The 23,117-nt window shown below is 37.3% G+C and overlaps 1 protein-coding gene across 1 annotated transcript in view; it reads right to left on the reverse strand.

The window, feature by feature from the left end:
• Window positions 1–23,117, reverse strand: part of Exoc4 (exocyst complex component 4) — a 767,731-nt gene that overhangs the window by 671,257 nt on the left and 73,357 nt on the right. Inside the window, exon 6 of the mRNA XM_036180825.1 lies at window positions 56–299. Within this exon, the coding sequence (XP_036036718.1) occupies window positions 56–299 (244 nt within the window). The remainder of the gene's footprint in view (window positions 1–55; window positions 300–23,117) is intronic.

The following is a 23,117-nucleotide window of genomic DNA, read 5'->3' on the forward strand; positions in this document are numbered from 1 at the left end:
CCTAGAAAGTATACAAGAAAAAGAGAAGCCAACACCAGACTACACCCTCGTCTACCTTGGCTGATTGTCCACAGTGAGGCTCTCTCCCCTCTGATAGCCACTGTCTGCCACCTGAGTGGTTGACCTCTTCACAATCTGCTTTAGCTCCTGCTCCAAACGCTCTTTAATGGCTTTAACTGTCTCAGGGATCTTCTTCAGTCTGGCCAGTCCCTGGATAAGAATTCCCATGAAAAGAGTGCTGTTCTCCTCTGGATCACACTCCAAGTCCTCCTTGATGTCTTGTAGGTTCATCTCCCTCACTGCAAAAGAAAAGCACACCAGAAATATCAAATCCAGTTTCCACATTAATTCAACAGCATAGCAAGACTAATAAAAATCACTGCTTTGATTATTCTCTTAAAGGAATCAGAGAAATTTTCTATTACATTAAGTTACACAGTAATATGCAGCAGCCCTCAATTCAAACTAATTGATTAGTAATGAATGTACAAGCAATTATATATGAAGATGCAAATATCCAGTTTTACAAAGACTGTTTTGACCCAAGTCTGTTGATAATTAAGTACATGCTGTCTCTAAAATACCATACATGGTATTTCAGGAGAACTCTAAGGACTCACAGCCCAGTCTCAACTTCCCACTCATTAGATAAAAGTGATACACAGAGGGAATAAAATGTTATAAATATATGTAGGGGAGAAAGTATATAACTACAACAAAAAAAGAAATGAAGAGAAACATATGTATAAGAAAACATATGAGAAGAGTTGAGGAAAAATATAATAGTAAAGAGGTACTGAATAACTGCCAAAGAAACCATATTTTTCTTCAAACATATGTGTGACTTGGCATAGTGACCCACACCATGCAATCCCAGCTACTTAGGGGCTGAGGCATAAGGATTGCATTTCAAAGTGAGCATGGGCTAGGTAGCAAATTCCATAATGAGACCTTGTTTATGAAAGTGAGACAGAGAGATTTGTATTTGTGTGTGTGTGTGTATGTGTGTGTGTGTGTGTGTGTTTTCACAGACATTTGTTATAATCAATGAAAACCTTCTGACAAGTTATATTATATGCCAAATATCCCTATAGTTCTTTATACTATAACCTTTACCCAAACCATCTGTTCTTAAAAAGGAGGACATAGCCTCCCACAGTAGTTCTTAACCCCTGTGAGTAGGTGGAGAGGATTACCTAATGATCTGAGAACTTTGTCACTACTAAGAACCACATGATAAAAGCCATATTAGGGCTGGAGAGATGGCTCACCAATCATGAGGACTGGAGTCTGTGTTCTAGCATCCATGTAACAACCTAGATATCCCTGAAAATGCCTGTAGATATCAAAGCCAAACAAAGACAGCACAAGAAAGCTACAAACTAAACCAGTATCTGTTATGAACCATATTTCTCAAGTACATATCTATATACCCATAACGATTCATTATTCACAACATTCATTATTATAATGGCAACATTACCCATAATCGCCAAATTTAGAAGCAACCCAGGTGCTCACCAATACATGAACAGATTAGCAAAGTGTGATCTACATAAATAGTGGCATGTCATTCCACTTTAAAACGGGGGAATCCTAGCACACTGCAACATGGATGAATCTTGAATACATCATGCTAAGTGATATAAGACTATCAAAAGACAAATACTTCTTGATTCCACTAATACTGAGGTACTTAGTGGGATCAAAATTCCCAGAAACATAGTAGAAGGTTGTTTGTCAGGGACAAGGAAAAGGAAGAAAAGAATAGTTACTTCTTAGTAGATACTGAGTTTTGAGTTTTACAAGATAAAAAGCTATGCAGATGGATGGGGGTACTTTCGGCACACACTATGAATGTACTAAATACTACTTACTGATCTATACATTTTAAATGACTAAAATACAAGCTTAATGATGTGTATATTTTAACGTAAAATATATACTTAAATATGAACCAAAGGTATTTTAGTAACATGAAAGATAGTTACTTATGCAAGCTCATTCTTATGAATAAATCCTCTATATAATTTGTCTATGATGTCTTATTAAACTCATTAGGCTCCCAGAAAGTGAGAAAGAAAGAGACCATATTCATAGGGCATTCAGTACAATAGAGTATATTTAATGATACAGTACTCAATAAAAATAATGTCTATACTAATGAAACTGGAAGTAGAACCCAGAGGCTTAGCCTCAAAAGATAAAAAATCTGAAGACAAGTTTTTAAAATATCATCAATACTTCCAAATCTAATGTTTCAGTTCCTGGTTTTGTTTTATACATCAAGATGTGGGATACCTCAGGCCACAGAAATACTCTATCTAGCAAATCCATCCCCACAGCAAGGCAAGAAAAGTACTCAGCAGCAGGGAGCCGTCTCACTTCAGCATGGAAGAGGAGGAGATGAGGCTGAACTACAAAAAGAGCTCAGGCAGGAAGAAAAGTAAGGGAAATGTACCTGCCCAAAATGCTCTTTGTAAAAAGCACCCCTGAGAGTCACAAACAGGACACATACAGAGAGCCACCTAGACATCGCAGCTCCCTGCCTAGGGTGACTGATGATAAGGTAAATACAGTTTAAGTTAATATTGCCTGCAATGACATGGCATATAGCTACTTATACACACACTAATATGAGAACTAGGTCATTAAAAAGCAACACATAAGCAAGATATAAATTATGAAATGCCATGGCCATAAACATCACATCTGTTTAAAAATTTAGCTTTTTGTTGTCTCCTGAAATTACCTAAAGCATAAATACTTAACAGATTCAATATTAATTGATTTATATTGTCTATTTCACTTACATCAGTTGAAAATTAAAAGGCATTGTAAAAGGGTAATATAACCAACGTGACTAGTCTAATATTCACAAACATCTACAAGGTCAGACAATATCACTAAGAAAAAAAAGTAAAAAAATAACTTAACTGAAATTCAATAAGGCTTCACGCAATACTCATAACACACTTGTGCATCTTTCCAAACTCCTCATGTCCACATCATTCCCAAGCACCTAAATTGCAATAGCGGATACCCAGTATATAGTTATTAGATATTTTAAAGCTAGAAATATATTACTTTCTTCTCCAGTTCTCTTATCCTCAACTTTATATTGTCTGAAAGATCCTAACAACTGAAGATGAATCAAATGCAGTTTCTAGAATCTTACTGCCTGACAGGTTAATGTAACCTACTAAAGAATGAGGATAACTTTTAACTTGTTCTTCGTCCTACAACCCTGCTGGCTCCAAGTATTTATTACTTTCCACACTACTTTGTTTCTACAGACTTAGGTAGAAACAGACAGAGACAGCTGAGAGCAAACACGGAAGGAGGGTCTCACCTGACTGGACGGATGAAAGAATTAAGGAGAAGATAGCTAAGACCTTCTCAAGCTCTAGACTTCCACATTCACATGAACCCTCCATCTCTGGTTACATGGCTTAGAGCCTGTTATATGTATACCTGTATTACTAACAGCACATAAAAAAAAAAAAAAAATTAGCAGATAAAGGCCTGGGCATGATGGCACACACCTGAAATAACCACAAGACGAAGACTACCCAGGGATACACAGAAAGACACTATTCCACAGAAATTGAACAAAAAAATAACAAGCAAACAAGGTGAATCATCTATTCATGAAGCTAAATACTTTTTGTTTAATGACTTCGCAAATGAATATAGAAAAAAATCTAGCCCATCAGCCCATGGCTGCTTTCTTTCTTCAATATTTGTAAGACAAAAATCAGCAATTTGTATCATGGCTTACCACACACATGACAAAACTGCAGAAGACAAGGCCCTTTAATTCATTGTTGAATATGCCATATCGTATCATTTAGCACTACTGCTTGTTCACGTTAATTAGGGCATGATACAATGGCAGTGTTTACTATAGGAACTCTTGACAGATGTCACTCATTATATTATGCACAATATACAAATTGTGTAAAGTTATTATACAGTAAATGATTTAAATAAATGTAATTTGAATTACATGTTGTATTTAAACAATATAAGCTCTGTATAAGAAAAGAACTGTTTGCCAGTACTGAGCAGAATTCAATATAAAGAAGAGCTTTATAACAACAATTAATTTAAAAAAATAGAAAAGAGGTCATTTATTTGAAAGGGAGAAAGGAGGGTGCACAGGAGAGTTGGGAGGGGAGAAAGGAAAGGGAAAATGATGTACTTATATCATCTCAAAAAATAAAAGGAGTAAGAAAAATCAACGAGCCTTTGAAAAGTTGTCTAGCTCCTAATTGGAGCACTAAAGTATCAAACAAATTACATGTCTACAGTGCTACACCACAGATGGGACCTGGCAATCTTGACAATAGTCTTGAAAACAGTAAGAAATCGCCACTAAAATATAATTTGTGTGCCTCAGAAAAATCACACCGTAACTCATATTCCTGAGATATCCAATTTGCTTATTACATAATTACACATAAAATATAATTCCTGAAATAGAAAGGACATAGTCTGGCTCAAAACAAACAGTAACACTGCTGAAGACAGGAAAGGTGAACAATGAACAGAGCCAGGGTGTGGAGCCAGTGATCTCCTAGACAGACAAGAAAGCTAGGATTGGCCCATTTGTGTTAGCTAGTGCTCCACTGGCCTGAGAAATCCACTCACTGTGGGTGCCACAAGCCTGGGAGCAAAGCAAGCTCCTAATTCAGCTAGAAAGCTAGGTGACCTCCCCAATTCTCATCCTCCATTCTTCTCTGCAGAAATTCTTGGTCAAATATATATCTTAGTATCACTCCTTTCACCAGTGAAAAATGACTCCTTACATGTTTTGTTCTAATTAATGCACCCACTGGTGTAGAGGAGAACAGTAACTGAAGCACTGGTTGCCTCTGGAGTACAGAATCTTGATTAGGGTCTTTCAAATGTTAACTAACTACCCCTGGAGTGTAGATTCCTGATTAAGGTACTTCAAAAATGTTAGCTAAGAACCCCTAAGGTGCAGATTAAATTACCTTAAAGAAACCTACAGATAATAAAACACCCCACTCCAGAAAAGAGGCTGCCAAAAAGGAAACTATCTGAGGTAGACAGAACAAGAATATTAATCCACCCTGCTGACCTGAAAGCATTGAATGTACACAGGTACACTAAGGACTAGTGTTGGTCAAGAGGGAAAGATAGTAAATTTGTTTAAAGCAATGATAAAAAGTATTTTAAAACAAAACAAATAATCTACTGAATCCTATTATCGTGGAACAGAGTTTACTACCCATTAACTCATTTAGAGCAAGGACCTTTGAAGATCCAGAAGTAACAGTCACAGAGGCTGCTAAAATAAAACTGGCATCCAGGATAAAGGGAGGAGTAAGAACAGATGAATAAAACAACTGAGAGTTCACACTGATAATCAAAACAATGTACTGGATTGCAATCCATTGTCAATACTCTTTAAGTCCAATTATTTAGGTAAACAGCAGGATATAGGGGGAAAGAGTAAGAGCTTAAAGCCATATAATTCTAGTTTTGATTATCTCTATACTTTCCAGGTGTGACATCACGCTCAATTATTTAATCTTCCATGATCTCTACCCTTTCATCTGCAGATATTTTATTATCAATCTTACAGAGTTGTGCTTAAATAAAATAGTATGATATCAAAACTCAACAACAAGAAAAATACTGAAAGGGTATATACATCGCAAACTTCAGCTTTGTGAACTGCCAGATTAGCAATGTGACTGTTAGATACCCCATCCCTTGGTATTTTCTTCAATAACTATATAGGACAGTAAGAATAAACAAACCACACAAAATTCATCAATAGGTACATAGATAGATGATAGATAAGATGATATAGATAGATAGATAGATAGATAGATAGATAGATAGATAGATGATAGATGATAGATAGATAGATAGATAGATAGATGGATGGATGGATAGATAGATAGATAGATGATAGATAGATAGATAGATAGATAGATAGATAGACAGACAGACAGACAGACAGATAGATGATAGATAGACAGGCAGATAACTTGAAAGGAGAAAAACTGCTCCAAATTCAAAACTGTAACTTAAAATAATATTCCTAGAAAGCACATCTCATGCTCAGCCCGGCCTTTGCACTGCCACAGTCAATGTGTGCGTGTGTGTGCATGCATGACACTGGGGAAACAAATCTCCTATGGCAGTGGGGAAGTCAGGGGACAACTCTGTAGAGTCTGTTTTATCTCCTTCAATGGGCTCCAAGTACTAAATCCATTTGGTTGCCAGGCTTTCGCCACAGTTGTAAAGCTTTACCTGAGCCAGCTCACAGACCTTGCCACAGGTTTTGTAGCTGGCAAAACTAAATGGTAAATAACTATAATGAAAAGAATGTTTCGTAATGTTAAGGATGATACAAAATCACTGCAAAGTCATCATCATGAAAGACAACATCTATTTGTGGTTACAAATACAAAAATCTTATACAAGTAGATTGGTGCATTGACTACAAGGGAAGGGATTTAAAGACAAGCACAAACCAAAAGAATAGATTTTAAAGTATAGCTTCTAAAGAAGGGCAGTAAGACTAAGACAAAGAAGAAGAGAGAAATGCCTTCTGGCTAATGGACAGTTAAGAAATAATTTTAAAAATTTAATGGACTCATACCAGAGAGCCAAAATTCAGACAATATACAACCTTTCCCCACCACCAAAACAATTTTTTTTAATCCATAAATATATCTGGACTTTGTTATACTAACAGAAGAGGGAGCCAATGAACTGAAAAGTCTTTACTTCTGTGCCACAAAAACAATGAAAAAAAATATTGAACAATTCATACTGGCATACCATAAAACAGTCAAAAAACCCAACATCAATGCACACAATAAAAGAAAAAAAAACACAAAACACAAGAAAACAAGAAGGCAACACACTAGACGTAAATAATATATTAAATAAAAAATCTGAAGAAACGTTAAGCTACCTTTTGCCAGAAATTAAAAATTTAAACATAGACATGAATAAAATCTAGGGAGATGTAAAAGGTGACCAAAGTCAGGGAAAAGGTAAAATGAAAAGACAGTTATCTCATACATGTTTTAAAAGTATAAAATGTCCATGAGAAAATTTAAAATATATTTCAGATAAAATGGTTCAGACAAAGGTAGGGAAAAATAAGATTTAAAAGACCAAAGAGAAAATAGTTTAACAGAAAACAAGTCACAGAAAAAAATAACATTAGCATGAAAAAGACAAAAATAAACACTAAAACAGACTCATTATATAAAATTACAAACCAAGATTTTACCACAAATTTTCTTTTCTTTTCTTTCTTTTTTTTTTTAACTTACAAAGGTCTACTGGGTATCTGGGAAAATATATGCCAAATAATCAACTCTAAAATGTACCTAGGTGAAACTAATAAATGTCTCAAATTAAAAAGAAAATCTAGCAGGTTACACAAGCATGGCCCTGCGGTCCTAGGTACTCAGAAGGCTGAACAGGAGGCGACTTGAGGCCAGCTGCTCAAACTACTATTTTCTATCTATTAGATTAAAAACAAGAAAGCACGGCAGACGTCATGTTAGAAAAGCTGTTGGGAAACAAGCCCCACACACTGGTGATGAGAAAGCAGCCTAGCACTATTCTGATAAAGGACGATTCCACACACCTCCTGAACTAGAGGTGGACACTCACCCTTACCTGGCACCACACACAAAAAGTTAGATCAGAGCCCTAAGCATAAGATCTAACACAATACAAGTCATTGATGAGAACAGAACAAAAGGCTCAGACACCTATTTAACACGGCGTCCCTACAGATGACACCAAAAGCACAGGCAAAAAAAGGAAAGACAAAAGTGACTTCATCAAAATTTGAATGAAGGTCTACAATGGACACAACCAACATAATAAAACCAACAAGAGAAAGTACTTGGAATCCATATATCTGAAGAAGAGTTAATATCTAAAATAAAAAACACCTACAATAAGAGAACAAATGACCCAATTACAAAGTAGGCAAAGGACATGAGTAAACAAGTTTCAAAGATGACAAACAAATAGGCGATACACACACAAAAAGATGCTCAACATCACTAATCATTAGGGAAATGCAAATTAAAACAACAATCAAATATAACCTCAGACCAATTAAGATGTCTACTATCAAAACCTAAGAAAGAAAATGACAAGTGTGAAGAAACAGAACCCATATGCACTGTTGATAAGAACATAAAAAAGTGTAACTGCAGTGAAAACACTGTGACTATTCCTTGAAAAACTTAAAAATAGAATCACCATATGATCCAGGAAGTCTACTTCTGGACACCAACTCAAAAGATCTAAAAGGGGATGACAAAGAAAATATTTACAGCACAACACTGCTACAGTAGCCATGAGGGAGAAGGAACCCCAGAGTCCATAAACAGGTGAGTAGACAAACAACACACAGTATCTGAGCAATGGAACAGTGTTGAGCCTTGGGGAGGAAGAACATTGTAATACACATTACAACATGGGCTGACCTTAAAAGATGATGCTGAGCAAACTAGTCACAAAAGACAAGCACTGTGATTCCACTAGTACACAGTGTACAAGTACTCAAAATCACAGCGACAGCAAACTCATGCGCCGTGCCAGGAGTTAAGGAGGCGAGGAAAGGAAGAGCTATCGCTCAATAGGCGCAGACTTTCAGTTCTGAAAGATGAACAAGCTCTAGACAAAAGTTGCACAGCAGGGTAAATACACATAAATCATTGAACTTAGAGATGGTGAAGATGGTAAATTTCTAGTCAGAAGTCTACAGAAGTGTCTTCAAAATAGAACACAGTATGAGTAACAAAAAAATTAGTAACAAATACAAAATAAATTCTTCTATCTTATCTGATCATAGTAAAAAAAAAAGCTAGAAGCTAATAACAAGAAAAACTAACTAAACACATAGAGATTAATTAATACATTCTTGAATAATCATGAGTCACAGAAATCAGAGAGGAAAATTTTAAATTCCAAGAATCAACTGAAAACAAAGCCACAACTTTTCAAATCCTCTGAGATACATTAAAGGCAGTACTAAGAGAACAGTTTATGTGATTTTACATCTTAAAAAAATTGAGGTAACAAAACAAAAACAAACAAAAAAAGAAACTAAGCCTGAAATAGGCAGACAGAAAAAAATAAAGAACAATGCAAAAATTAATGGAACAGAGACGAAAGCAGCAGCACTAAGAAGCACTGAACACAGAGTTAGTTACAAGAAGGTAAATAACAAACCCTCAGCAAAACAACCAAAGGAAAGACAGAAAAATCTCAAAGAAATATAATTAGGAGCGAAACAGGGGGCATTACCATAGATATCAATGACATCCAGAAAACAATTATAGAATTCTTTGAAATACTTAAAAAAGGGGGGGTCTAGAAGAAATGAATAAATTTCTAGATATATATGACCTGCAAAATTAAGAAAAGAAAAAAACAACAGGCTGATAACTAACAATGAGATTAAAGTAGTAATAGTTTCAAGAAAAACTCAGAATTCACTGCTCAAGAATGTGGAAGAACACGCATGTTCTTCAAAGTATCCCATTACAAAAATAGAGGGAAGGAATACTCTTGAACTCTTCCTACAATGTCAGTATTACCCCGACAACAATACCAGATAAAGACAAAAGAAAAACAAAAAAAATTATAGGCCAACTTCTTGACAAACACAGATGCAAAACTTTTCAAGAAAATTCTTACAAATCAAAGATCAAGACCATTCAGAATTATATATTATGACCAAATTGGTTTTATCCAAAGGATGAAAAGATGGTTTTAACATATGTAAGACAGTAAGTATAATATAGCACATAAAGAGGTCTAGGGACAGACATCACATGATTTTCTCAAAACATGCAATAAAAATCTTTGGCAAAGTTCACCATCCCCACATGATAAAAGCCATAAAGAAACTAGGAATAAGCTGGGCAGTGGTGGTGCACACCTTTAATCTCAGCACTCAGGAGGCAGAGACAGGTGGACCTCTGTGAGTTGGAGGCCAGCCTGGTCTACAGAGTATGTTCCAGGACAGCCTCTAAAGCTACAAAGAAACCCTGTCTCGAAACCGCACCCTCCAAAAAAAGAAAGAAACTAGGAATAGAAAGAACATACCTCATCACAGTAAAAGCAAGACATAGCAAACCTACTGTTAACAGTATACTGAATGGGGAAAAAATAAAAACATGTCCCCTAAAATCAAGAATAAGACAAGGGTGTCCACATGTTCCATGCATACTCAAATCAGTGCTTGATTTTTTAGGCTAAGGAGAGAGATGAGGGATAGAGACAGGAAAGGGAGAAGAAAAGTATTCCCATATACTGAGCACACTATCCTACACTTACAGGACCCTAATATGCCACAAGAAATCTTCATATCTCATACTTTCAGCAAAGTAGTAGGATACAAAGTCAACAAACAAAATTCAGTACATCATATATACCAATAATAAACATACTAAAAATGAATCAGAAAAGTTTACAACATTCAATAAAAGCAGAAGGAAAATGTGAATAAGTATACTGTAGTGGGTAGCCATCCCAGCATTGGCCTGGAAGTTCCAACCCCCACTGAGGCTTCGGTAATGGTCACGCCCACAAGGCGGGGCAGAGGAGGAAGCGGAAGACGAAGGATCGGGAAGAGCTCTGTCTCTTGGTTCCCGGACTCTGGACGCTGGAGGTAGACCGAGCAGAGTTCTCCAGAGAACACCGCCGGACTGCGCTATACCCTTGCCAGACCCTGTAACCTACCCCTTCATTTGTAAGTTACCCTACAAAATAAACCTCCCTTTTAACTACGTGGAGTGGCCTTAATAATTTAACCAATATCTGGCGCTCACGTGGGGCAAATTCCAAAGGCCTAGGCGGCTCCCTCCCTCAGCCTCCTCCCCGGCTGGCGGGTACCTAAAACCGCCTGCAAAGTTCCATTTAACCAGGGGACACCTACACGGTTCCATTCCCGAAAAAGGGAGCAGCTAGTCCAGTCTCAGTTCCCTAGCTTATCCCCCAGACCAGCGAAAACCGCTGTGAGTGAGATCTTCCCACTCCTCCGAGTGCCGTTTCCCCGCCATCTTGGCTCCTGCCTTCAGCTGCCGCCAGCCAAGGTTGCCAGCAGGCCCTGCTTTGGAGCTATACCAACGCCTCCTGCTGGCTGACAAGTGCTGTTGCACCCCCAAAAACCACGGAAAGGTAAGCTTCTTTCAAGTAAAAGTACTTGATAATTTTACACCTTAAAACTGACTAACAAATTTTGAGTAATTCTTGTAATATGGCTGACAACATTACCTCACAAGAATTTAATAACCTTTTTGCCTGTATGCTGAATGACATTTTCCTGGAAATATACGACCTCCCTAAGACATATCTGGCCTGTACCATTTTGACATTCATTGTAATAATTCACACAGTGTTCAAACACTGGTTTAATAATAAGAACAAAGATGAGTCATTATTGGGACTGATACAGGCTTTAAAAGATAACAATGAAGGCTTACAGAAAAAGATTCTGTCTATGGAATCTGCTGACCAGGACTTACATAAAAAGATTCTCTTTCTGGAATCTGCTAACCAGGATTTACAGGCTTTAAAAGTTAGCAATGAAAGCTTACAGAAAAAGATTCTGTCTATGGAATCTGCTGACCAGGACTTACATAAAAAGATTCTCTTTCTGGAATCTGCTAACCAGGAATTACAGGTTTTAAAAGATAGCAATGAAGGCTTACAGAAAAAGATTCTCTTTCTGGAATCTGCTAACCAGGATTTACAGGCTTTAAAAGTTAGCAATGAAGGCTTACAGAAAAAGATTCTGTCTATGGAATCTGCTGACCAGGACTTACATAAAAAGATTCTCTTTCTGGAATCTGCTAACCAGGAATTACAGGTTTTAAAAGATAGCAATGAAGGCTTACAGAAAAAGATTCTTTCTCTGGAATCTGCTGGCCAGGACTTACATAAAAAGATTCTCTCTCTGGAATCTGCTAACCAGAATTTACAAAACAAGCTTGTACCCAAAATTGCTTTTACTGATAATAAATATGAGTATTTAATGGATAGAACACTAACTCTCCAGAGTGAAGTTGTAGCTACTCAGACACTATATAAGGAAGAAAAATTATCATTACTTGATAAGATAAGGTCCATGGAATCATGTGTTTCAGAAGAACATAAAAACTTCCATGATTCCATGAAAAATCTGGAATCCCTTACAAGAGAGGAGGTTTACTCCCTGGAACAGACCCTAGGAACTCGTTTACAAGCCCTGGAGGAAACTCTCAATAAACATGACAAGGGACCTAATAAGCAGAAGGGCAAGACCATACAGGTTGTAACATCTCCAAATGGCTCTCATACAATGGCTTATCCTGTTATCATCCATGAGGAGCCAGCAGATGACACACACCCCGAGCCATATACGACATATACATTACAACCAATTTCAACAAGGGACTTTAAAAATATAAAGGAAGCAGTAGTTACATATGGGATACACTCCACATATGTAAAACAGATGTTAAATTCATGGTCTACCTCACATAGAATCATTCCAGATGACTGGCATCAGTTAATTTCAGCTGTTCTAGAATATAGCCAGCAGTTACAGTGGAAAAGCTGGTTGAGAGAAGAGGCAAGAAATTTAGAACAACAAGGTAAACTCAGAGGTTTTGAGATCTCCCAAGATAAAATACTTGGTGAGGGGATGTTTTGCTGACAGGAATGTACAAGCCATTTATGATGAGCATACAATATCCCTATGCCGTACAGCAGCTCTAAATGCTTGGGAAAAAATTCCAGAACCTGGAAAAGCAACTGAGGTATACACAAAGATATTTCAGGGACCACATGAACCCTTCACTGATTTTTTACAAAGGCTGAACACAGCTATAACAAAAGCTGTATCAGATAAAGAATTAAGAAAAGTATTAACTGAGTACTTGGCATTTGACAATGCTAATGCAGAATGCAAAAGAATACTTACACCATTAAAGATCAGATCAGCTCCTTTGGAAGAATGGATTCAGTATACTAATGGTGTTGAATCTTTTAACTACAGTAATGAGGCTTGGATAGGAGAGACAAATCCCAGAGGTGAAAGAAGGCCCCGTGGTACCAAATGTTTTAGATATGGTACACCAGGTCATATAAGTAAAAACTGTACATGGGGTAATCCTCGAAGTAATACTCCTTCTAGGAATAGCCTAAACAGGAGACCCCAACCACCTCCTGGATTATGTAGAAGATGTGGCAAAGGCCGACATTGGACCAGTGAGTGCAGATCAAAAATAGATATACGAGGCAACCCTTTACTGGCGGGAAACACCTCAGGGGGCCTCTTGCAGGCCCCCAAATCAAATGTGGTAAGAACATTCCCGGCCACTGTGGAAGACATTCCTCTCCAGGACAACTGAATAAACCAATGCCTATTGTAAAAACCAATACTGCAATGGATGATAAAACAGCTCTGATAGATGAATCACAGTTTACAAAGAACACAATAAAACAAATATTTTGGCAGACTTCCATAAATGAACAAAGACCAAAGCTTAGAATTCGAATTAATGGCTTGGTTCTGGAGGGCCTGGTAGACACAAGTGCAGATGTGACTATAATTACACCAAAATCATGGCATCCAAATTGGCCTCTTCAAGAGGTAGATGTCCAACTTTTAGGAATTGGCACCCTATCTCAGATAAAACAGAGTTCGAGATGGGTTGAATGCATAGGGCCAGAAGGACAGAGAGGAAGGCTGAAGCCATATGTAGCAAATGTAGCAGTAAATCTATGGGGCCGAGATCTGTTACAACAGTGGAATACCCAGATTAAAATTCCTACACTCTCAGAAAAGGAATACAGGCCAATGCATGTTTCTAGGAATAATATCATAACATGCTATAAAAACCAGTCACCAACCATTCAGGCTGTACACAAACAGAGCACAACTGCTGTTGAACTCTCAGAAGTACCAACTGCCTTACCTTTAAAATGGCTAACTAATAAACCTGTCTGGGTTGGACAGTGGCCTTTGACAAAAGAGAAGCTACGAGCTTTAGAACAGCTGGTTCAAGAGCAGTTAAATGCTCAACACATTGAAGAATCTACCAGCCCTTGGAATTCTCCTGTATTTGTTATTAAAAAAAAGTCTGGTAATTGGAGAATGCTGACAGATCTGAGAGCTATTAATAAAGTAATTCAGCCAATGGGCTCCCTACAGACTGGGATGCCCTTGCCCTCTCTGCTACCCAAAGAATGGCCTATAATAGTTATTGACTTAAAAGACTGTTTCTTTACCATACCATTACAAGAAAATGATAGAGAAAAATTTGCCTTCACAGTTCCTAATTATAACAATTCTCAGCCAGTCAAGAGATATCAATGGAAGGTCCTCCCACAGGGAATGTTAAACAGCCCTACCTTATGCCAATACTTTGTGCAAAAACCATTGGAGATAATTCGTGTAAAGTTTCCACAATCCATAATTTATCACTATATGGATGATATCCTATTAGCTGATCCAAAGTTAGACACATTAGAAAGCATGTTTGAAGAAGTAAAAAAAGTTTTGCCTCGCTGGGGACTGCAAATTGCTCCTGAAAAAATACAAAGAGGAGATTCTATTAATTACTTAGGATATAAGATAGAGTTACAAAAAATTAGACCCCAAAAGGTACAACTGAGGAGAGATCGATTAAAGACTCTTAATGATTTTCAAAAGTTGTTAGGAAGCATTTCCAACTTATTGGGTATCATGGGAATACCCAAAGATGGACTACAAAATTTGGCTAATACTCTAGAAGGGGACAAAGAATTAAATAGTCCTAGAGAATTATCAGCCGAAGCTGAGAAGGAATTGGCTCTAGTAGAAAAGACAATTCGAGAAGCACATGTGGATCGTGTGGATCCAGAACTTAAATGCATTCTTGTCATATTCCCTTCCAGACATTCCCCCACAGGTATTTTGATGCAGAGGGAAGATATTATATTGGAATGGATATTCCTACCACGTAAACCAAATAAGAAATTAAAGACTTATATAGAAAAGATCTCTGATTTGATTCAAAAAGGTAAATTAAGACTTCGTCAGTTGACAGGAATGGACCCAGCAGAAATTGTAGTACCTTTAACTAATGAGGAAATTTCATCACTATGGAAAGATAATGAATACTGGCAGAGAGCCTGCAGTAACTTTTTGGGAGAGATTAACAACCATTATCCCAAAAGCAAGAGGATAGAATTCATAAAGAAGACTGAATGGATCCTTCCTCACATTGTACGACAAAAGCCAATTTCTGGAGTCCTCACATTCTATACTGATGCAAATAAATCAGGGAAAGCAGGATACAAATCAGGAGACTTAAGTAAAGTGGTACAAAGTCCATACAGCTCTGTACAAAAGGCAGAACTGTATGCCATTCTTATGGTACTGATGGACTTCACAGAACCCCTCAATATAGTCACTGACTCTCAATATGCAGAGAGAGTTGTTTTACACATTGAAACTGCTGAATTTATTCCTGATAATACAGAATTAACTTCATTATTCATACAACTGCAGGAAATCATCAGAAAAAGGGAACATCCTATATATATAACACATATCAGATCCCATACAGGTCTGCCAGGACCTCTAGCACAAGGTAATGATGAGATTGATCAGTTACTAATAGGTAATGTGCTAGAAGCCTCAGAATTTCATAAGAAACACCATGTAAATAGCAAAGGTTTGAAGAAGGATTTCTCCATTACTTGGCAACAAGCTAAGGATATTGTGAAAAAATGTCCTACTTGTTCCTTCTATAACCAAACTCCATTACCTGCAGGGAGCAATCCAAAAGGTATACAAAGAAATAAAATTTGGCAGATGGATGTGTTTCATTTTGCAGAATTTGGAAGATTAAAGTATGTACACCATACCATTGACACCTATTCAGGATTTCAGTGGGCAACTCCTATGAGTTCTGAAAAGGCTGATTCTGTGATTACACACCTATTAGAAGTTATGGCCATCATGGGAATACCTGTACAAATCAATACAGATAATGCCCCAGCATATGTCTCCAATAAAATGAGACAGTTCTTTGCTTATTACAATATAAAGCATGTTACAGGTATACCACACAATCCCACAGGCCAAGCAGTCATAGAAAGATCTAATCGAACTTTAAAGGATATGCTAAATAAACAGCAACAGGTAACAATGACTCCTAGAAATAGATTGCATAGTGCTTTATTAACCTTGAATTTTCTCAATGCTGATGAGAAAGGAACAACAGCTGCGGAGAGACATTGGACGACAAACAAAACTCCTGAGCTAAACCAACCGGTTTATTTCAAAGATGTGTTGACCTCAGAATGGAAACCTGGATATGTCCTACGTTGGGGAAGGGGTTTTGCTTTTGTTTCCACAGGAGAAGAAAAGCTATGGATACCAACAAAATTAATAAAAATTCGATTTGAACAGGAGAAACCCCTTGAGGAGGAGAAATAAAAGATCATCCACCAATGTGACATCTCCTCAGGTTGTAAGAAAAATTTAACAATCAAAGGTTGGGGTAGGCTTCTGTTTTGTCTTTCCAGGATAATGGAAATACCCATCTTCCAGAAATCATAAGGCCTTGGATATCCGGATGTTTACAGCAGAAAGAAAGAATCTATTGGTACCAATCTACACAGGGTAAGATATCACTGTCTAACATCTATATCTCTATCAATCTAGAATAGTTGTGGTTCCAATTTAATTATAAACCAAGCTGGATTTGGAGATGGAACTGGCTCACTCCTTCTCTAAACCCAAGCATATTGATAAAAGAAAAGGTTGAGAGATTCTTCAGTCCCATATCAGAAGAGCCCTCTGGTGTGAGACAGAAGAAAACCAATTATAAGGGACCATTATCTTCAAGATTCTAATTCTCTCCATGCTTACTCTTGATTTCTTGGAATCCTTTCTTACATGTCATGACATCTTTAAATCCAAACCTTCCATTCTGATAAAAAAATAAGTTTTTTCCAATAGCAATCTCTGAAGTCTCCAGAAGGAAGATGGGGCCCCAACAACAACAACTCTACCCAATCCAGAATGATGCCATGGTAATCATCATCATATTACACTTCTTGCCAAAATTTCAGACAATCTTACCCATTACTCTGAGAGTTGATGCAGAATCTACAGTTAGTCTAACTGAGATTTAACTATCTGAGCTTTCTCACAATACCCAACAGAGAAACCATCGCTTCCTAAACAGCAGGAAGCAATTCTAAGAAAACGACGCCCCTTCTCCCTAAGGTTTCATATTTCTCAGGGTTATGGATAATGGTTCTAGGGTTGGGGGTGGAAGAAACTGTTAAACTCAGTACTCTCCCTAAGGAAAGAAAATATGTCTCAAAAAAAAAAAAAGGGAAAAGAAGAAATGGAATGGATAGGTATAAGATATTATGGTAGACTGTCATATACATTAGTAAACAAATTTAGTAATATACCAGCCTTTGCACTGTTATGAATTCTTATATGTTGATACAAATATAAACTTTTTACATTCCTATTTAAGATAATTTGTATATTGATACAAATACAGAACGATGTTTGTTATATTGTACATATATTTTTACTCTTATGTGAAATATTTGTATATTGATACAAATGTGAATTTATATCTGTCATACTGTATGTATGTTCTACTTCTGTTTAAGATATTCTGTATACTGATATATATTTAGGATTATTATCATATTGCATATTGCACTATACATTCCTACCTCTGTTAAAGATATTTTGTGTATTGTCACAATTTAAAGTCATTGTCCTTTTACTGTGCATTTGCTTACAGACTGTTTGCCTTATTTATAGGAAGCTTAGTCCTTAGGTTGTTTAGGTAGACAAGACTTACTTAGTTATTGTCACCTATGCTTGTCATCTCTATAATTATGTTAGTTAGGTCATCCAGATTAATAAATACATAGGTCAGATGGACAGGTAATCTTCAAACACTTCATGGACCTAGAGAACATGGCATTTAAATAACTTAGAATTCTGTTGACGTGAGACACAATTGCTCCTGGCAGCACCAATTGGTTCCCGAGAGAATGTTGGGCTTCTAAGACATTTCCATTTGGAAGTTTGTCTTCTTGGCACAAAATGGCCTACTGGGCAAAGAACTGCCCTTGCCTCAACTGCTGACAGTACAAATGCTGTCCTTTCTGGACAAGCGGGACACAAGGAAAGCGACCACTATACTTTGCCAAGACAGGGTAAGATGGTCTTTCAGAATTCCTGCTTCTAAAATGGTCTGTCAGATACTCTAGGCCTGTAGCCAATTTGAATGCACCAACGATGCTGAGAAACATTAGGTGACTGTCCAGGCTGCTAGCTGTCTCTGTCTACTCTTGCAAGACTCCCGAAAGTTGCTTGCATCCTTCTCCCATTTCTCAGGTATTATTATATTCCTTCTCAGGTCTTTGATGAGGTTGGAGATTAGCAGTTATAGTTACAACTTAGTATATATACATATATAATATCTTAGATAGGATATATTAAGTATTAGACTCAGGTTCTTTAGGATAGGACACCTTTTGGAATGATCTTTGTAACACGCCACCTACCCATGCCCTAGACTTCCCTGGATTTTACTATGTGTTTTTTGCTTGATATTGTTTGTACTTATTGTAATTCCAACTTATCTAGGTCATTATCCCTCATTACTCCTAGACAATATTTGATAAGCATCTCTTTGTATATAGTCTTGTATTAGGTTAGAGCTTTCTTATTTAGACAAAAGGGGGAGATGTAGTGGGTAGCCATCCCAGCATTGGCCTGGAAGTTCCAACCCCCACTGAGGCTTCGGTAATGGTCACGCCCACAAGGCGGGGCAGAGGAGGAAGCGGAAGACGAAGGATCGGGAAGAGCTCTGTCTCTTGGTTCCCGGACTCTGGACGCTGGAGGTAGACCGAGCAGAGTTCTCCAGAGAACACCGCCGGACTGCGCTATACCCTTGCCAGACCCTGTAACCTACCCCTTCATTTGTAAGTTACCCCACAAAATAAACCTCCCTTTTAACTACATGGAGTGGCCTTAATAATTTAACCAATAGTATACCCAAGGAGGTAAAAGACTTCTACAATGAAGAAAACTTTAAGAAACTGATGAATAGCCTATAAATGGGAAGACATCCCAAGTTAAAGGACTGGTAAAATTAATAGTGTAAAAATGATTGCAGTAACAAATGCCATCTACAGATTCAATACAATATCCATCAAAAAGATCCCCAAACAACCAAAGGATCTAAGGGAGATGCTGGAGATGCCACAATATTTGACTTCAATTTACACTACAAAGCAACAGTAAAAAAACAGAGTGACAGTACCACAAAAACACACATATGAAACAGAATAGAGGGCCCAGGAATGAACCCACATATCTACAGTCACCTGATTTATAAAAAAGACACCAGCCTAAATCAGTCATCGACAAACAGCAAAAATGTGGTCCGTACACACAATGAAGTTGTGTTCTGTCCTAAATAAGACCAAGACAATGTTCTTTGAAAGGGAAACGGATGGAAGGGGGATAACCATATTAGATTTTAAAAAAGCAAACTCGGGAAGACAAACACCACAAGTTTTCTCTTCTACATGTATTTTAAAATATGTGTATAAGACATGAATGTCAAGGGACTGTTTGCCAGGAAGGAGAGCAGTGGGTAAGGGGCAAAGAATTATGTCTAGTGTGTTGCTTTCTCTCTTCTCTTCCTCTTTCTCTCTCCCTAACTCTCTCTCTCTCCTTTCATGGCATGGTTCAATCTGCTAGTCATGTTTATTCCCTTCTATCTACAATAAAAACTTTCTCCTCAACCATACCTAGGAGAGACCATTTCCTCACTTCATTCACTAAGGTCAGAAGTAATTCGAGAAGATTCCTACCATTTTGGTAAACTTGTTTATACATGTGAGTTCTATAAAAAAAATTTCATGTCCTCTTATGTTGGAACATACAATTCCCACTCTGTGTTGAGAGAATTATTAAAATGTCAAATCTCTGACTCCTCAAATCAATGTTAAGTCTTAGATGAGATTATATGAAATAAGATGCACATCAAGAAAAAAGCAGTAATGTGAAAAAAAATTAAATCTGTGTTCTTTTTTAAGTTTTATTATTTGATCTATGTTGTAAAAAATGAAAGTAGTAAAAAGTCATAGTAGCCCACCAGGGCATGAATAAAATGGATTAAGAAGCCACAAATGAAATGCCTGGGAGTGCTTGCTCAGTCTCAAACTTTTCAAAGGCTCTTGGCCAAATGGAAGGATATACTGGGAGTTAAAAGCCTAAACCAACATTTTTACTACAATTACTGGCTTTTCTCCCAGTCTTTCTAATTCTTTACATGAATTATTACATCTAAATGAGACAGTAGTTTTCCCATACATTATAAAATACTGTAATGACATGACAAAGACTATACAAGAATGGAAACACCATAAGGCCAAGTGAAGCCATGGAACCTGGATGTAACTGAACCAAGCATTAGATCTCAATGGAATCACTTTCTGAATTGGAAAATGTTTTTTGAAATAATAGATGATTAACTAATAATTTTATATATATTTCTAGCATGAGATTTCCCTTAAGAAAACGCATGCTCATATTTTCCCTTTGTTCTACTAGCTTGTTTTATTGATTAACAGATAAATAATCTTTTAGGTATAAACTTTTCTTTCTGGTTCTCCATAATCTTCCCTGTTCTTTATTATGCCATTTGTAATCTGATTCATATGTAGTAGGAAAGCAATGCGAATTCCAATTACTTGTCTTTAACGTTACTTGCTTCTGCCAACCTGTGCCTCGATTTTGCAATTTATAAATGAGTACTTTAGTTAGTCAGATAGCACATACATACATGTAATTCCAAACAACGTTTCTTAAATATACCTAAGTATAATGAATATAAAGGCGACATTCATAGTAGTAATAACAAAAAAAAAAAAAAAAAAAAACTGCCCTAAAATGACTTCCTAGCACTGTTGCATCCATTGAACAACAAAATGCAGCTTTGAAAGCATCACTTACAAACTATGATAGAAATCTTCTCAGAGAAAAGTCACACTTCCACCTCTAAATTAGGCGTCTGAGAAAGACTCATCCACAAGCAATCAGAATTTTCATTTAATTAATAATAACCTGAACATTCTCAGGAATCACCTCCAACCTTAATTTATGGCACCCCAATGGGAAATCGTTCTGCCTAGGGATTCCCTACTGGAACTTCCTCTATGAAAGTGTCAGTTCTAATGGATTACACCCTCAATCCTACTGTTTCACAAGGTGAGAGGGGAGGTTTAAGAGCCTATGTTAAATTCCCTGCTGAAAATGTCTATTACTTTCTCAGCTGACTTGTGGAGAATTCCACAAATAGACACGAAAGACTTGCTGTTCTGAACCAAGAATTAGACAAAATTTCTGCACTTTATTGTGGCATATTTCACAAGCCCCAAGCTTTTATATATTCTTAGTAACATTTTATGTACTCTCTCCATAATGTATATCTTCTTTGTTTGTACAATTTCTTAAGAATGTGATTCAGATTAATAGAGTCCTAAGGACTAGAATGGCAATGACTTAAAAAGATTTCACCATAGAATTCCAAAAATGTCTAATTTTTCACACATTGGTTTCTAAAGATAACTTAAGACAGAAAAACAGCTTTGCAGAGTATGGTTAGCAAAATGATGGATCTCCAAAATATCCATGCCTAAGCCGCAAGGCCTATGAGTAGGTCACCTTACATGGCAAAGGAGACTCTCAGATATCATTAAAGTTAAAGACTTTGAGATATCAAGATTAGCCTGAAGTACCCTGGTGAGTTCAGTCCTCTCGCAGAAGTCCTTTAAAAGGGAGGGGAAAGGCAGAAATGTGGGTCTGAGAAATACAGGAGGGAAAACTGTCCCCTAGCACCATTGCTGCTTTTGAGAAAGGAGAAAGAGGTCACATAAAGTAACAACCTCTAGAACCTCATAAAGACAAGGAAAAAGAATCCCCAGAACCTGCAAAAAGAAACATGGTCCTATAAATGCTTTGATTTGGGCCCAATGAGACACGTTATGTTTTGTTTTGTTTTTTCCTAAGAGTCCTATGTAGCCTGGGCTGGCCACAAACTCTCCATGTACCAAGGCTGACCTTGAACTCCTGATCCTTCTGCTTCTACCTCCTGAGTGCTAGGATTTACCATGATAACCAGCTTCATGTTAGGGTGTGTGTGTGTGTGTGTGTGTGTGTGTGCGTGTGTACATGCATGCACATGCACTTATGCTTGTGCACATGGAGGGCAGAGGTCAAGATCAGATGTCTTCTATGGCTTGCTACATTTTTTTTTTTTTAAAGGCAGATTCTCTCAGTAAACCTGGAACTTGCTATGTTTTGCTAGACTTGCTAGCCAGTGAGCCCCTGGCATCTGTCTCCACACCCCTTCCTCCCACTCTAGAGATATAGGCACATGCTGCTGTATCCAGCTTTTTTTTCTTTCTTTGCTTTCCCTGTGTGTAGCCCTGGCTATACCAGAACTCACTCTGTAGACTAGGTTGTCCTCGGACTCACAGAGCTCTACCTGCCCCTGCCACCAGAGTGCTAGGATTAGAGTTGTGCACCACCATACCTGGCTGTGGTACCCAGCTTTTAGATGGTGTTCAGGATCCAAACTCAGACCTTATACAGTAAGCACTTTACTTGCTGAGCTATATTCTTAGCTCCTCGTGTTAGATTTCTAACCTACAAGACTTTAAGATAATTAATAAATTTATTTTGGGTAAGCCATGTTTATGTACAGAAAACAAACACACAATGCACAGCTTGTTTATGTACAACAACAGCAAACTGATTTTAAAAACTCAGCTCCAACATGGAAATCTAGATGCTTTTTAATCAGCTGGGAAAATTAAAACCAATTACTAAACTTGCTGTGCCTCAGTGTTCCTGTATGTAAATGAAGCTACTAATAATACCCATCTCAGTTGATTCAAGTAAAGCACTTCAAACACTGCTTTCCACCTAGCAGGCAATAAATACTTCGTAGCTTAGGCTATTACTAATATGAATCAATATTATAACTGTACATTCTTTTTCA

The sequence above is a fragment of the Onychomys torridus genome, chromosome 3 (assembly GCF_903995425.1).
Source record: "Onychomys torridus chromosome 3, mOncTor1.1, whole genome shotgun sequence".
NCBI lineage: Eukaryota > Metazoa > Chordata > Mammalia > Rodentia > Cricetidae > Onychomys > Onychomys torridus.